The 16,435-nt window shown below is 34.2% G+C and overlaps 2 protein-coding genes across 2 annotated transcripts in view; both read left to right on the forward strand.

The window, feature by feature from the left end:
* The first annotated feature begins 1,254 nt into the window (after positions 1–1,254).
* Positions 1,255–13,637, forward strand: LOC138328280 (cathepsin Z-like). Its single transcript, XM_069275019.1, has 7 exons — positions 1,255–1,483; positions 2,043–2,161; positions 2,605–2,829; positions 6,186–6,336; positions 7,644–7,719; positions 8,754–8,846; positions 9,907–13,637. The coding sequence occupies exons 1-7, from the start codon at positions 1,323–1,325 to the stop codon at positions 10,027–10,029; spliced, it is 948 nt and encodes a 315-aa protein (XP_069131120.1). The 5' UTR covers positions 1,255–1,322; the 3' UTR covers positions 10,030–13,637.
* Positions 13,638–14,913: 1,276 nt separating this feature from the next.
* The window catches only part of LOC138328285 (guanylate cyclase soluble subunit beta-1-like), a 93,804-nt gene continuing 92,282 nt past the window's right edge, over positions 14,914–16,435 (forward strand). The window contains exon 1 of the mRNA XM_069275027.1: positions 14,914–14,986. The gene's annotated coding sequence lies outside the window, so the exon portion shown is untranslated. The remainder of the gene's footprint in view (positions 14,987–16,435) is intronic.

Below are 16,435 nucleotides of genomic sequence, written 5' to 3' on the forward strand. Positions count from 1 at the left end.
AGTACCGCGCGTCTGTTGATTATCACTGCGCTGCGCCAGCGGCATGAATCATACAAGTAACATACATTGTACTTTAAACGCGGAATCTTGTATTTGGTTGGGGCTAAAACATGATCTTAGGCCATTAAAATACATTTTCTGATATTATTATTGTTTTAAAGATTTTTTTGCAGAGGTAGTGGGCCTTTAATGGGAGATGTATTTTTGATGTCCGACTGGTAGGCCTTGTCTTGTCGATATACCTCAGATCATACTGTATATATATATCAATTAAATCTTTAAAGATGCTTCACCACTGACGAATGGTAATTTTTCGCTATCAAAAACGGGAACAGATGAATCAGTATTTTTCTTCAGTTACAAAAGTTACTTATATTTACTTTACCCCATTACCACTATTGAAAAATTCGAGCTTCTTATTTTTATTTTACTTAAGATAAAGATATTAAAAATAATTAATTGCGCCCCGAAATCAAATCCGTGACAGTCTATATGGAATGGAGTACTGTTGCTCATGCACCAAGAGTAAACATTACTTTCTATATACTTTAATGTTAATTAGATACATATATAAACACGATTAAACATCAGTTATTGTTCAAATGATGGGTATCGTTTTTAACACTTGAAATACATGTATGTAGTTTACAATGAAAAGAGAAAATAATATTTTGGGATAAATTAATAGGACAAATCGATCATAATCAAAATACCATTAAACAAAAAATATATTTTTTTTCCAAGAAATGATTATACAATGTAATTTATTATTTCATTACCGTTTGTGCATGCTCGTAGTATGTTTGGCAGGATATTTTTATATAGACATTTAAATCAAAGTGTTTTAAAGAATATAATGTACTTGCACACTTATATATTGTATTAGTTACATAGAGAAAAAAAAAAAAAAAAAACTTGATTATTTCTACTTATAAACCATCAAAAAAACGGATAATTCAAGTTTGCTACAATCGCGGAGATGTGTAGAAAAATGCGTCTCTGAGCGCTCTTTCTCCCCATAATAATTTTGAAAAGTAGTCAAATATGTGAGTTTGATGTTTTGAGGGATAACTTTATCACTGCATTTAGTATTATTATTATTTCAGCTAATAATGATGTTTTCTTTGCTTTGATTTTCCTGGCAATGTCTATGGAACGAAACGTCAGTGTTTATGGGGCGAACCGTCTTATGACTAATCGTCTTCGGGGCGAAACGTCTTGATATCTTGTTGATTTTTGCTCAATGTTGTAAGCGATGTTTATTGTAGTCTCGTGACCAAAACAACAGTAGGAGGCGGGTCAAACACTCTTTAGTCATCAACATGGATCGTATTGTTTTAGCCCTGTCCATAATTTGTACTATAGTTCAGGCGAAAGTTTTCGAGTTTGAGATAAAAACAAACAGCAGGATTAAGACTAATTCGTTCAACAGGAAGCAGGGATGTCTTGACAGATCTTTCAGAACTGGGATAAACCCGGTCAAGTGAGTATGTTACGAAACCGGATCTGGGATGGGAATAAAAATCTCTTAATTTGAAAGGGAAACTGGATGCAGTGTAAAAAAGTTTTTTTCGATATCCTTTAGAATGACATGTACAGTTAACATAACAGTGGTTGTCATTCTTAGCTTTGTGTATCCAGTACAGTAGGCCTAGTGTGAAACATATTTAAAACTACGTAGCTCAGGGAAACAAATCTGAACCAATCACAGGCCTGCAAAAAAAAATTCTTTAAAGACCACAGAGAGCACGACACTCTACTTCAAAGTCACAAAGTCAACCACAGTTTACCGTTATACCGCTCTTTTGATGTACATCAAATGACTTAATTACCTGTTCTTTTGCCTCCAGTTTTAGTGATCGTAACCCCAGTGTCGAGGATGATGTCAACAGGGCTCATTGAAACGGGCTATAATGTATAAATGGTTATTTGTTTTTGTATGTATAGCCTATAGCTATCGTGTAGCATTAATTAGGTATTTGATTTTGGTGTGAAACATGTATGAGTAGCGACTGTATATTTGTAAATGTATTCTATTTTAGGACCTATCCCCGTCCTCATGAGTACATGGACATGAGTACCCTGCCTGAAACCTGGGACTGGAGAAATGTAAATGGCATCAATTACTGTAGCACAACTCGAAACCAACACATACCTCAGTGTAAGTACCTAGTCCTTCTGGGGGTTTATCATGATCCTCAACAAACAACACTGTGCATATCTAAATATCATATTATACTGTCATTCTAATTGGCTAAGAATTTCGATCTCAACGGTTAAATAGAATTTTTTTTTAAAAATTCAGCCGAGTGGTTAAGATCTACCTACGTATTACCACAAGCCCTCTACTTCTGGGTTGTCAGTTCGATCCCATGTGGGGTAGTTAGTTGCCTGGTATACTGTGTTATGACTAATCTAGCTGATTGGTGGTTTTTCTCCGGTTACTCCGGCTTTTCTTCACCTGCACCTAAATTTTACATATCCTTAAATGACCCTGGCTGGTAATATGATGAGAAACTAATGAAACCAAACCAAATAAATACATTTTTATTTATACAAATGTTTAGAGACAAGTTTACGTTTATTTCATGTCTTCTCACACAGATTGCGGCTCTTGTTGGGCTATGGGGTCGACCAGTGCTCTGGCAGATCGTATAAACATCAAGAGGAAGGGAGCCTGGCCATCTGCCTATTTATCCGTCCAACATGTTCTAGACTGTGGTAATGCTGGGACCTGTCATGGAGGCGATGACCTACCCGTTTACTCGTACGCTCACAAACATGGCATTCCCGATGAAACCTGCAACAACTACCAGGCCAAGGACCAAGGTACAATATGAGAAAGATCATGTTTTTGTCAATAAAGTGGACTTAAATTACTTCCTTTTATATTTGACTTAAGTCTAGACAGGTCACCAGACCTTAAGCTGTTGATGAGACTTTCTCAACAGAAGTCTACACTAGGTTATCTCCCCCTGGACATGCCCCTGAAACAGACATGTAGGAGAGACAAAAATAATAAAGCAAAATTTAAATGATGGTTTTAATATTCTAGAAACTGATGGCCATGCAGTCTAGATTTAGTCCAAAGTATACATTCTGAGCTATCAGGGGCCGCCCTGCAGGGATCAATTTAGCTCAGATTTATTACCATTTATTGGTAAATTTTTCCTCAAGAAATGAATTCCCCTCTGGCCTAAAATTCCCCTGAAAATTTAAAAATTCCCCATTTGAAGCTATAAAATGACCGTTTTTGTAACACAGTTTCCCCTGTGACTTTTTTTTCATTAATTTTTTTAGACATTTGTTTGCAAATTTTGTCAAATATCATACAGCTACTACATATTTTATGATTAACTCAAATTTTTCATTATTGAGCTTAAAATCTTGCTTTACTAAATCTAAAAATAAAATTAGTTGTTTTACAGTACTTTTTCGTCAAAATTAATATAATTATGGACTAAAATAAGAAGTTCAAATTCCCCTATATTTCGCAAAACTTCCTCTATTTTGAAAAAGGGTAGTTTCCCCCAAAACCTAGATTGATCCCTGCCCTATCAAAGCAACTAACTTGGTGCTGTTTTTTTTAGCTCCACTTGGTCCGATAGGTCCAAGGTGAGCTTATGCCATACCGTGGCGTCCGGCGTCCCGCGTCCGTCGTCCGTAGTCCGTCGTCCGTCGTCGTCGTCGTCCGTCCGTCCGTACGTCAACAATCGACTGCTTCCTCCATAAACGCAGGTTTTTGGATTTCAACAAAATTTTGCTGGTTGCATCCTTATGGGCCTACTAACTGAAAATTGTACAAATTGATGGGGCTGACCCCCCAGGGGCCTGAGGGGCGGGGTCAAATGGGGTCCATTTGGCTATTTCCATATAATACGACTTCTTCTCTGACAAAACCAAGCATGGGATAGCACCACATAATGCAATGGTAGCATCCTTATAGGGTGGGGATTCAAAATTGTACAAATGATGGGGCTGACCCCCCCGGGGGCCTGAGGGGCGGGGTCAAATGGGTCAATTTGGCTATTTCCATATAAACGACTTCTATTCTCTGAAACCAAGCATGGGATAGCACCCATAATGCAATGGGTAGCATCTTTATAGGAAGGGGATTCAAAATTGTACAAATGATGCGGGCTGACCCCCGGGGGGCCTGAGGGGCGGGGTCAAATGGGGTCAATTTGGCTATATTTCCATATAAACGACTTCTTCTCTGAAACTAAGCATGAGATAGCACCTCATAGTGATGCATAATGGTTAAGTATCGTTATAGGGTAGGGATTAAAAAATTGTACAAATGATGTGGCTGACCCCTCGGGGGCCTGAGGGGCGGGGTCAAAAGGGTTCAATTTGGCTATTTCCATATTAAACGACTTCTTCTCTGAAACCAAGCATGGGATAGCACCCATAATGCAATGGTAGCATCATTATAGGGTGGGGATTCAAAATTGTAACTACAAATGATGGGGCAGACCCCTCGGGGGGCCTGAGGGGCGGGGTCAAAAGGGTTCAATTTGGCTATTTCCATATAAAACGACTTTCTTCTCTGAAACCAAGCATGGGATAGCAACCATTAATGCAAGAATGGTAGCATCCTTATAATGTGGGGATTCAAAATTGTACAAATGATGGGGCAGACCCCCGGGGGGCCTGAGGGGGGGGTCAAATGGGCGTCAATTTGGCTATTTCCATATAAACGACTTCTTTCTCTGAAACTAGAGCATGAGATAGCACTCATAATGCAATGGTTGTATCTTTATAGGTTGGGGATTCAAAATTGTACAAATGATGTGGCTGACCCACGGGGGGCCTGAGGGGCTGGGGTCAAAAGGGTTTTCAATTTGGCTATTTCCATATAAAATGACTTCTTCTCTGAAAACCAAGCATGGGATAGCACCCACCCATATATGCACTGTTTATCAGTATCAAGTACTTGTAACCAACCCTGGATTTGCTTTCCATGAAATATGCATGCAGTTTAAATAGTTTATTTTAATTATTTGATAAAAAACACACTTATTTTAAGTTGCTTTAATGAAATTTTATTTCCCTGTGATGAAAATCTGGATTTAAATGCAACAGAAAAAAACCCAAAAATTGGAGGGATTGCCTCTTATAATGATTATAATCACGATGTTGGTTTTCATGGAGTGATTGTTTCTTATAATGATTAAAATCTCGATGTTGGTTTTCATCGAGGGATTGTCTCAAGATTATAATTATTATAATCACGATGTTGGTTTCCATCAAGGGATTGTCTCTTATAATTATTATAATCACGATGTTGGTTTTCATTGAGGGATTGTCTCAAGATTATAGTTATTATAATCACGATGTTGGTTTCCATGGATTGATTGTCTCTTATAATGATTATAATCACAATGTTGGTTTCCATGGATTGATTGTCTCTTATAGTGATTATAATCACGATGTTGGTTTTCATGGAGTGATTGTCTCTTATAATGATTATAATCACGATGTTGGTTTCCATCAAGGGATTGCCTCTTATAATTATTATAATCACGATGTTGGTTTTCATCAAGGGATTGCCCTCTTATAATTATTATAATCACGATGTTGGTTTTCATCGAGGGATTGTCTCTTATAATGATTATAATCACGATGTTGGTTTTCATTGAGGGATTGTCTCAAGATTATAATTATTATAATCACGATGTTGGTTTTCATCGAGGGATTGTCTCTTATAATGATTATAATCACGATGTTGGTTTTCATTGAGGGATTGTCTCAAGATTATAATTATTATAATCACGATGTTGGTTTTCATGAAGTGATTGTCTCTTATAATGATTATAATCACGATGTTGGTTTTCATCGAGGGATTGCCTCTTATAATGATTATAATCACGATGTTGGTTTTCATTGAGGGATTGTCTCAAGATTATAATTATTATAATCACGATGTTGGTTTTCATGAAGTGATTGTCTCTTATAATGATTATAATCACGATGTTGGTTTCCATGGAGTGATTGCTTCTTATAATGATTATAATCACGATGTTAATTTTCATCGAGGGATTGTCTCTTATAATGATTATAATCACGATGTTGGTTTCCATGGAGTGATTGCTTCTTATAATGATTATAATCACGATGTTGGTTTTCATGGAGTGATTGTCTCGCCATTGTAATCACGAATATTAATCTGTTGGTTTTCATAGCTTGTGATCCGTTCAATGAATGCGGGACTTGCTCCACCTTCGGCCAGTGCAGTTTGTTAAAGAACTATACACTGTGGAAAGTCGGAGATTATGACAGCGTGACAGGGAGAGACAAAATGATGGCCGAAATCTACAAGAACGGACCCATCAGGTAAATTAGATTCAACCTAGTAAAACTCATTTGGTACAAATATATTATTTATATGCCCACTACATTTATTAAATAGCTTATAATTTTTTAAATGAAATTTTTAAAGTGATATTGATAATATTGTAGAGTTACAAACATCATTATAATTAGCTTACTGTTGAAACTTTAATTGAAATTAATAAAAATCTTAATTTTCATTATCTATGTTAGTCTATTTTATTTCCTGCTGACGTCCTAATTACCGCGTGTTAATTGACTATCTCTGTGCCAGACGACAAAACAACTAAATGAATCCTTACCGATAACAGATTGTGCAAGGAAATTTTACATTTGTTTGGTATTATACATTTTTCGAGTATATTAGATATGCTCAGATTTTGTACAATTTTCATTGGCTGATACATGGTCACGTGACGTGCAACATATAGCATAATGACTTGACGTTTCCATTTTTAGGAACACTGAGTTAATATCCATTTGAGCGAGAACTTCCTTACCTAAATGCTGCATTCTTCAGGGTGGCGTTCTTTGACCAATGTTTTTCTTGTAATTAATACACATTAGAGATTGTTTTTGACATTTGTTAAAGAAACAATAAATACCTAATTTGAGAATTAAGGACCTTTGTTTTGATCCATATGGTGTGATATCGCTCTTGTAGAACTTAAAATAATGACTTTCAGGCTGCGCCCACAGTCATTATTTACTCTACGCTGGCGACATAATACCATATGGACTTCAACAAAGGTCTTTAATAGAAATTTACGGTGAACATAAAAGAGATACTTAACTCCAATGAAAAAATCAATTTTGATATTTTCACTCGCTTTTGACCAATCAGAATGAAGTGAAATGTGAAAATATAATTTTGATTGTTACATTATTAGTTTTTAAGTGAAAATGATATCAAATTTTGGGGTAGAAAAAGGACGTTTTGCGTTCCAAAATACGACGTAATGATCGCAAGGGAAGTGAGAAAAAAATGTAATAATTAGAATATAACTTTTTACTTGATGAATATAAGTGATATTTCATCTCATGACATGGAAATGTTGATATTTTTCATTCGTGCTTCGCACTTGAGTAAGTTTCCACCTCACTCGATGAAATAAAACTGATATTCATCAAAAAACAAGAAATGTTATATCCTATTTATGTTAAGCCATTCATATCAATTTTATTATGTTATCATTGTTTCATTTCGGAAAGGTAGTGGGCCTTTAAAAATCTAGTCACAATGTTTATGCATTTACAATATTAAGTCATGAGAACTGCATTGTTGAGTTGTATGTTTTATTTTGCTACAGCTGTGGTATAATGGTGACTGACGGAGTTGAGGAATACACAGGAGGTGTCTACAAAGAGGAGAACACATCCCCCATGGTAAGTTGTCTACCCTTTGTACATCTAAAACTACTGTTTGAGTTTGCAATGACCCCATTGCATATTTCATATGCGTTGATATCAGTTTATATCAGTCATTGCTAATTAACTCCATGGCATTTTATTCAAATTTTATTCACCCCTGAAATTTCATAATGGACTGGTCCAGTCTTTGATTTGGAAGAGCCTAAATGTGTCTTCAGGGGTGAAGGAGTTAAACACATGTCATAAGTATAGGCAGTATTTAATGCAAAATAAGGTCAATGTCAACATGCTTCATGGGTACTTCAGTCAAATCTGTGTAACTTTCACCCAAAGGATAAACAAAATATGGTTTTCATATAGCCACGATGCCTCAATTTACAAATGCCAAATTGTGTTTGAAATCAAATATTTGGCCATTTGGGATCTAAAGAAAGTGGTCATACAAAGCAGTTGGTCTTTATACAGAGGTAGTCACTATCGCTGGTTTTATAAGGTATATTTTGAAATGGTCATAAACTTGCCTCCCATTAACCAATCTTGTCTATAGATGTTTAATTTGCTAGGAGACAAAAGATTAGGGAAATGAAGGAGTCTTTTCTGTGGTGTTTGGAATAAATAAACTAATAAATTAACTCAGATTGAACCTTGAATGGTTTATCTTCAAAACAAAGACATTCGAAACAAAGTAGAAGACGTACATTTCGTTTTCATAACAACTCAACCTTTTCTCATTGCTTTTTTTCTGAAGTCTTTTCAGAGGATCCCTATTTGGTTTTTACTTTCCTTTCATTTTAAAAACAACTGTTCAAACTTGTATTTAATTGTGTTTTTAATTGTTATTACATTGGTTTTTTTGTCCACTGTAAATCAGCTTTCTTTTGCGGGTACTAAATATCACAATTTTAAAATACCTTCTAACATGATTAACAGGGGCAGATATAAAAATTTTTGTGAATTTACGAAAATCTCGAAAGTAAATTGCACAAGAAAGAAAGTTGCATTCAATTTGGAATTATTTTTACTTATCCGAATATGTATTTGTACAACAGATCAACCACCTCGTGTCAGTGGTCGGATGGGGAGTGGACAAAGAGACCAACACTGAGTACTGGATTGTGAGGAACTCCTGGGGCGAACCATGGGTAAGTACCAAGATGTATTGTCAGGGATTTAAAGCCACACTATGTTTCCGAAAGAGATTTTGAATTTTAAAGTTATATGTGCCGTGTCTGGGCGAATATTTTGATATGTTATTTTTTCTTCGGGAATCTATTGAAAACCATCAGGCTTGAAGAATAAAGCTTTGAAAATTATTCAAATGACCAGACAAACATCTATATACATTTAGATGGAAACATATCAACAAAAATTACTTTACAATTACTTATTGCGCTGTAAAAATATGTGAAATGAAATTGTAGACAACAGCTGTAAGTACTGTAGATGTAAAAATAAGGATTTTTGGTAGCTTTTATTTATACTTGTAAAATTAATGCCTGTGCATTTTAAGTTCAGTAATTTTCAAATGTTATTTTTTGGTGGGGAATAAGATATTAAATAAAAGTTCATTTTGATTTGTGAGTATGAAAATTACAGCACATATATAACAAAACTGTAAAAATGAGTTTGATAAATTTACAGAGTCGCAAAAGTTGTTAGCTTACTCTTAATTATAAACCATCAAGTCCTGAATAATTTTAGATTGACAAAATATGTTAATTTCCATAATGCCTTTTTTCTTTTGTTTCTCTGCATCTTGAGATATATCATTTTCATATTTTTTTTGAAATTTCAATAATGTTGTAAAGGCTGCGGAATCAGGTTGTCAGTAATTAAAAGTTAGCTGATTGATTTGTTAACTACAACTCTTTTTCATTTTGTACATACACCATTATGCTTTTCTTAGCTTTTTTGCTACCGTATTCGACCCAATAAGCGCCCATGTCCCTATAAGCGCCCCTCTTCCTTAAGAGGCTTCAATTTCAATTGACATAACACCCAAGCTATTAAAACTGTATAGGTTTGCAATAATTTTGTCTTAATCAGCACCTTTTAATTTTTTCAAGTAAGAAAACACCCTGGGTGTTTATTGGGACAAATACGGTATTATATGTTTGTGCTGCTTCATTCTAACAGCACTTTTACCAATATCTGATTTGGAGTTGGAAAGTCCTCAACTGATGACATTTTGCTATTTTCTAGGGTGAGCGTGGATGGTTTCGTATCGTCACAAGCAGTTACATGAATGGTAAAGGAGACAACTACAACCTCGCGATAGAGTCACAGTGTGCCTTCGCCGACGTCATTGTACCAGACAACTATTAGGAAATGTCTCAGAAACATCACAAGAATATGTTTTAAATATATAACTAAACATTCCTACAATACTCTCATTAATTCCTTTATAAGTCAAATTCAAGAATCATATATATCTACAAACATTACACTATGATTATTTTACGTATGAAAATGGATGTCTATTGGCTAAACTGCCTTAAAACTGTTGGGCCAACACACGCAAATATTTTGAAAAATAACAGGAGCAAAAACATTCTTCCATTCTTAACCGAAGATATCCATTTGTCGTTAATGTTGATTAATACTAATGAGCCTGTTTTAAGGCATGGTGAAATGAATTGTAAGCAAATTTATTTCTGTCACTATCTTCATAGCAAAATATTGATGTAATGTTTTGGATGGTTAGCATTCAGCAAGCATCTTGCTGATCAGTCATATTTTTTCTGGTTGAAATATCACTGTTTTCTTCACAGATCTATACATGATTCTATCATAGGCAGGAGATTTGAAACATAATCTATAGAGTTGTTTATCTGAAGTCATAGGACTTGCATGTATATGATAAAATGTATATTTTCTGTCACCTATATGTCCTCAAGTTCCACATTAGCTCAGTGACCCATTGACCATATTTCATATAGTGGTTTAGTGAATTTCAAAACAATTACGAAGTGCTATAATCCATGATAAAAGGTTATTGTGTTTCTTTGTTAAGTGAGAAATGTACTGGTCTGAGCTGATATGTTTGAACAAATTACATACAGACTTTCATACAATGTTGAATGTGTTAGCCACCAGCTACCACAAGGTATGCTGAGATAATGTATTTAGTTAAACATGAACAGCATTTGTTTATTTATTTTTTCAGTGTTTATCTATTTTATTTAGAATCTTTTTTTGAGATCTGTTTTGATAAAATATTTAAATTATTCATCAATTTCCTGTTAGGTTTCTTTTTACGAAAAAATTCATTTTGTTCAGGAATAACAGTAAGCTTGTGATGGCTTTGTATTAGAAGGCACACATAGCGGTTGTCTTACTTGTCCCTTAGTAATAGTATTTTGAAATACATACTAAATAAATTTATTTATTTTATTTCCAGACCTTTGTAGAATGTCAGCTTTATTATAGATATAGTAGAAATAAGTCTCAGGTTACGAATTTTGGATTCAAGTATTTGGGTGAAAATACCAAAAACATATCGGTTTTACTTTTATGAGATTTAACAATGACTAGAAAAAGAGATATTTTGTAATGTAGTGTGTACATTGTGCTATTTTGTTTGCTATGGTCAGATATGATCTGTGCTATAAAAGTATGTGGTCGATAATGTGCCATAGCTGTTTTTAATTACATGCCCAGATATTTTCTTTTGGAATTATTTTCATCACAATTTTGATATTGTTAACCAACCGTGATTTGCCTAATCATGATTTTAACAATTGGGCCATCTTGTTTAATGAATGGAAATGTTAACTCACTCACCCCTGAAAACACATTTAAACTCTCCCAACTCAAGGGCTGGAACAGTTCATTATGACATTTCAGGGGTGAATGAATCAGTATGATGTAGTACATGTCATGACCTTGAATTTCATTTGTGATTAGGTCTTAACGTTTGATATTACCATTTGTAATATATTAAAATGGTGCAATATAGAGTAATTTGAATTTGTTGCATTTAATATGAACTTTTCAAAAATTGTAATTGCAAAGCACATTGCTTTTAAAGACCCACTACCTTTCCAAAATGGCTTTTAATTTTCAAAATGAGAATGAAAAATGGAATTGATAATTTCATAGAGTCACAAAAGTTATGAAGTTAATACTACGCTTACCATCACATTCTTAAAGAGGCTCCACCGCTGACAAATGGTATTTTTTCACTATCAAAAACAGGAGCAGACGTTTTAGTATTTTACTTCAGTTACAAAAGTTACTTACTTTACACCATTACTACCGTTAAAAAGTTTGAGCTTCTAATTTTAATTAAAGTTCAAAATATGAAAAATAATTAATTGCATCCCGAAAAAATTCCGTGACACTATATCCTATATGGAATGAAGTAATGATTGCGCATGCACCAAAGGCGAAAGAAATTATTTTATATTATTTTTTGTTTTAATTAGGCATATATATACACGATTAAACACCAATTATTGTTCATATGAAGAATATCATTTATGCTCTGTCGGCGGTGGAGCATCTTTAACAATTTAATGCTAATTTTCATAACGCGGATCGTTTTATGTTTTCCACTGTCGTCCTAATTACTGTGTGTCGATTGATTATCACTGTGCCAGCCGCAATTAATTTTCACTGATTAACAAAATTTATGCTGGAAATCACAGGGACCTCACACAAATTTGTTTAATCAGTGGTATACATATATATTATTGTATGGTTTCATGCCAGGTCCCTGTGCTGGGAATCCTGCATTTGGTTGGTATTATAACATCCTCTCATATAATTAGTATACATTTTCGTACATTAATATTGTTTTTAAGAAACTTTTAATTTTTGTTTCGCAATGTTAGTGGGCCTTTAATCATACAAATATACAATAATGTACATGTATAATTTGTCTCTCAATTCTCCAGTCTTCTTTAAGCAGATATGTACATCAATTACAATGATCTTCAGCATCACAGAGTTTTGAAATATGTATTCCAACCCAGAATCTATCAAAATGATATTGAATGTTGAAAATGTATCAAGCATTTATTTAATTCATCCATTCATTATATCAACATTTAGATCTATCGGAGTTACTTCCCTTGGGAAAAGTCTGTCATTGAAAGGGTGACGAGCTTTTATATATTTTTATGAGTCCTCAAAAGCACAAAATTAAGTTGTAAATATCATATATATGATCACTAATTATGTAGATGTAAGAGATTCCCCTTGTCTGACACCAGACACAGATATTATTTTTGTTTTCTGACTGATAGACACACTATTTAATTGTTGTGGGATTGTCAATGTCTGGTGTCGAGGTGAAAGGAAACTCGAGCTGGTATTAACAACGAATTTGTATATTTGTACAGGCCACAGTACCCAGGACCATGAAACAATCTAAGTTTAGACAGAGCCAATCAAATATGTAACGTCATCGTCTGAACCGAAATTTTTGTAACATCATTGTTGATTGGCAAAGTCTCCACCGCAACTTATGTAACATAATCTTTGATTGGCTAATTAAGTGTGAACTGCAACTTATGTAACATCATCTGTGGTTGGCTCAGTTTGAACCAAAATTTTTGTAACGTCATCTTTGATTGGCTAAGTCTGTAAACTCAAGACGTTTTAATAGTAAAGACTATTTCATTATCATGGGTTCAGAAAATTAAAGCATCCTGTATAATCAGCATGCTTTAAACTCCATCAGTACCAGTCTCAAAACCACCAAAAGATCTTTTGTTTTTATTGATAGATCTGAATCGATCTTAAGTTCACAAAGATAAGTAACACTGAAAAGAAACTGATTTTTTTTTATTTTTGGAAAAAACTATTGAACGTGTTTATAGCTTCTTTCAAAAATGCATGATAAAATATTGATATAAACGACTTTAGATCTGTTTCTTTTCTGGAATATATATGTTAAGATGCTTGCGAAATAAATCGTCATTTATCAACACAGTTGTTTTATTTTCTTTGGAAAGTTGTTCATCATTTTCAGAGGTTTTTGCTGCATGTAGTCCACTGAACCTGCCTTTATTATGAGAATTTAAAAAGTTCTCTTTTTTCCTAATATATATATATATATGTAGACTTTTAGGCAAAAAAAAAAATGAAAAAGGTCTAATTCAATGTAATATAGACAGGTTAAGGGACTATGCTGCATTGTGCGTGTTTTGGACGCCTTGTCAATGGACCAATTTGCAAAAAAAGACACCTGCATCTCTTTTCACAATGCTTGCTGGTGTGGATGAAAGGCTAGGTAGGGCATCATGAGTGAATCCAGACTGACCAGAGGAAGTTATGGGGGGACGAAGACCCCTTCACGTAGGTTCCCCAGAAAATTTGATATTATAGACGTTTCTAGATGACATTTGGGCACTTATTAATGATAAAATAAACTATTTCTTAGGCAAAAAAAAATAATAACGAGAGTTAGCTATTAAAATTATGGCGAGTAAATTGCTATGTTACGAGTATTGTCAAGCATTAAAAAAAGTTCAAGTGAAATAAAACTTCTATGTTATACTCTGAAGGTTCATTGTGTAAAATAAACGCACATCTGTGTCACCTAATCATAACAAGTTAATGAAGTCTTCTCATGACTGGCGGGCTGTAAGTTTTATTTCCGAATCTCTGAGATGATAGAAATACCAGATCTATGTAGCAGATTAAAAGAGTACAATATATTGTTATCCAAAGGGAAATGTACGCGAGGTATAACTTTAAAACAAATATTCATATTAGCTGTTAAAAGAGTCAGTTAATCTTAAAAAAAATCAGCCAGCTTTTTGTCCATCATCGATAGGGGTGTATAGTTTTTGACAAGAATCCCGATATTTTTACACGATCTTTGACGAGATAATCCTCGAAATTAGCGCCTGTATATAACGTTATATTAAACCGTAGTTCTTATTAGTGCATAACTTCAACCACAGGGAGGGATACTGTATACATGTACTATTTACAAATTAATATTAATGTTTCTCTACACTGACTATATGCGACCGGGGATCAACCTCAGCATTTTTGTAGAATTAAAAGGAATCAATGAGTATCCCATCCTCGATATTCCAGGGGTTCCAATCACTTACGATCTCTACACCCCTGGACTATTTCGCAAGTGATCGGAACCCCTGGAGTATCGAGAATGTGAGTATACAAGGTCGGCCTTAATCGTAACATTTCGGAAAAGTTTCCGTATATTGTCGGAAATCACCGATAGCCTATCTTCATTTTAATATGTTGGTTGTGACTAAAGTCTGTCAAGGCACACGCCTCCCGTAGGATCTACCTTACTTATGTGGTGAGTACAGGAGTTACAGTCTTTGTTTTATTAATATATCAAATTGATCTTTTTTTTGTCATAAAGGTATGCTAAATTTAAGGTATATGATTCCTGTTTATTTTCGAGGGAAACAAACAATATCAACAGATACAGAAGATTATACAAACCGAAAGTAGGGATATATTTCATATATTTTATTGTAAATTATGGATTCCGACAAACATATGTATGGACTATTAGATATTAGCTATCATCGTGTCCTTCATATACCAAACTAAGAAAGTACTGTTTCCATGGGATTTTTTTTTCAATGACGTTATCCTTGATTTTTGTATATCATTCAAAATATCTTGATGTACTTTGATCGTGACATTCTGATGTTGGTTAACAAGGAGTTGCCTCCCTTCGGCAACTAATGTACAAGCATAAAGAAACATAAAAAATGATGTGGCTGAATTCTTGTTGGCATGGAACCCCTCCTTTTAGCATAGGTATCAATCATGTTTATATTTTTCCGATTTATTTTTTATATCATCATGGTGACGGTCCATTCTAACAATAAAACAATACACATAACTTCTGAGAGTTCATTTGAATGTAACACACCGTAGAATTGTCCGCGAGAACGATGTATCAAACATAGAATACCAATTTGAATATATTGATCACATAAACCCGTTTAGCAAGTTTTTAAACTTACTAAGCTCAATTCATCGTACATGTATTTTGAAATGCCATAAATTGTTAAAACCTGTGTCATTATGGAGTGCTTTAATATGCCCAACCACTTAAATTCTGTAGTATCGTTTTCTTGCATCTTAATGTAAGGCGATAAAATACACTGGAGAGTTTTATCTCCCCCTGTAATTACTTTGTGCCAAACATACATCCGTACCTTGATTTCCAATTCTAAGGGAATTTACCAAGTTTCTCCATACACATAAAATTAGAGTACTGTTTCGATCGAACATGAAGAATTTTTTTTTACAAAATTGCAAATGAATTTTTCTCATAATGTCTTACATTTTCAAATCCCCAAATTTCACAAGCTAACAACAAAATAGGGATACAAGAGAGTCAAATAATTTCAAATGTAAATCTATTGATAAGGAACGTTCTAATTTGGTATAGCAGAATGCATCAGTGCTTTCTTTGCCTGGTCACTAACTTTTTCTTTTTTTAGCCAATGAGCCGTTGTAATTTAACAATATACCAAGATAAGATAAAATCTTTCACGAGTTTATCTGATCATTAAATAATTTATATTATATTGCCGTCTACTTTTGCGTTTTCATAAAAATACTATTTTGTCTTTCGTGTAATAACAGTTAGTTTCCCACTCGTCCACAATAACTTTGAACGCAATCAAGTGCAGCATTGTGAGAGAAATGGATCGCGCATTTTTTTTGTACACCTCTAGCTACTGTTGTAGCGGAAAAGATATCTCCAACGCGCCACCTGAGTCAG

Source organism: Argopecten irradians, chromosome 7 (assembly GCF_041381155.1).
Source record: "Argopecten irradians isolate NY chromosome 7, Ai_NY, whole genome shotgun sequence".
In the NCBI taxonomy this organism is placed as follows: Eukaryota; Metazoa; Mollusca; class Bivalvia; order Pectinida; family Pectinidae; genus Argopecten; species Argopecten irradians.

Excerpts from the sequence above, each read along its gene's own strand:
- LOC138328280 (XM_069275019.1), top strand. The coding sequence starts at position 1,323 with ATGGATCGTATTGTTTTAGCCCTGTCCATAATTTGTACTATAGTTCAG. Across the intron at positions 7,720-8,753 it reads AGGAGAACACATCCCCCATG|ATCAACCACCTCGTGTCAGT; the intron begins GTAAGTTGTCTA and ends TTTGTACAACAG. Across the intron at positions 8,847-9,906 it reads ACTCCTGGGGCGAACCATGG|GGTGAGCGTGGATGGTTTCG; the intron begins GTAAGTACCAAG and ends GCTATTTTCTAG.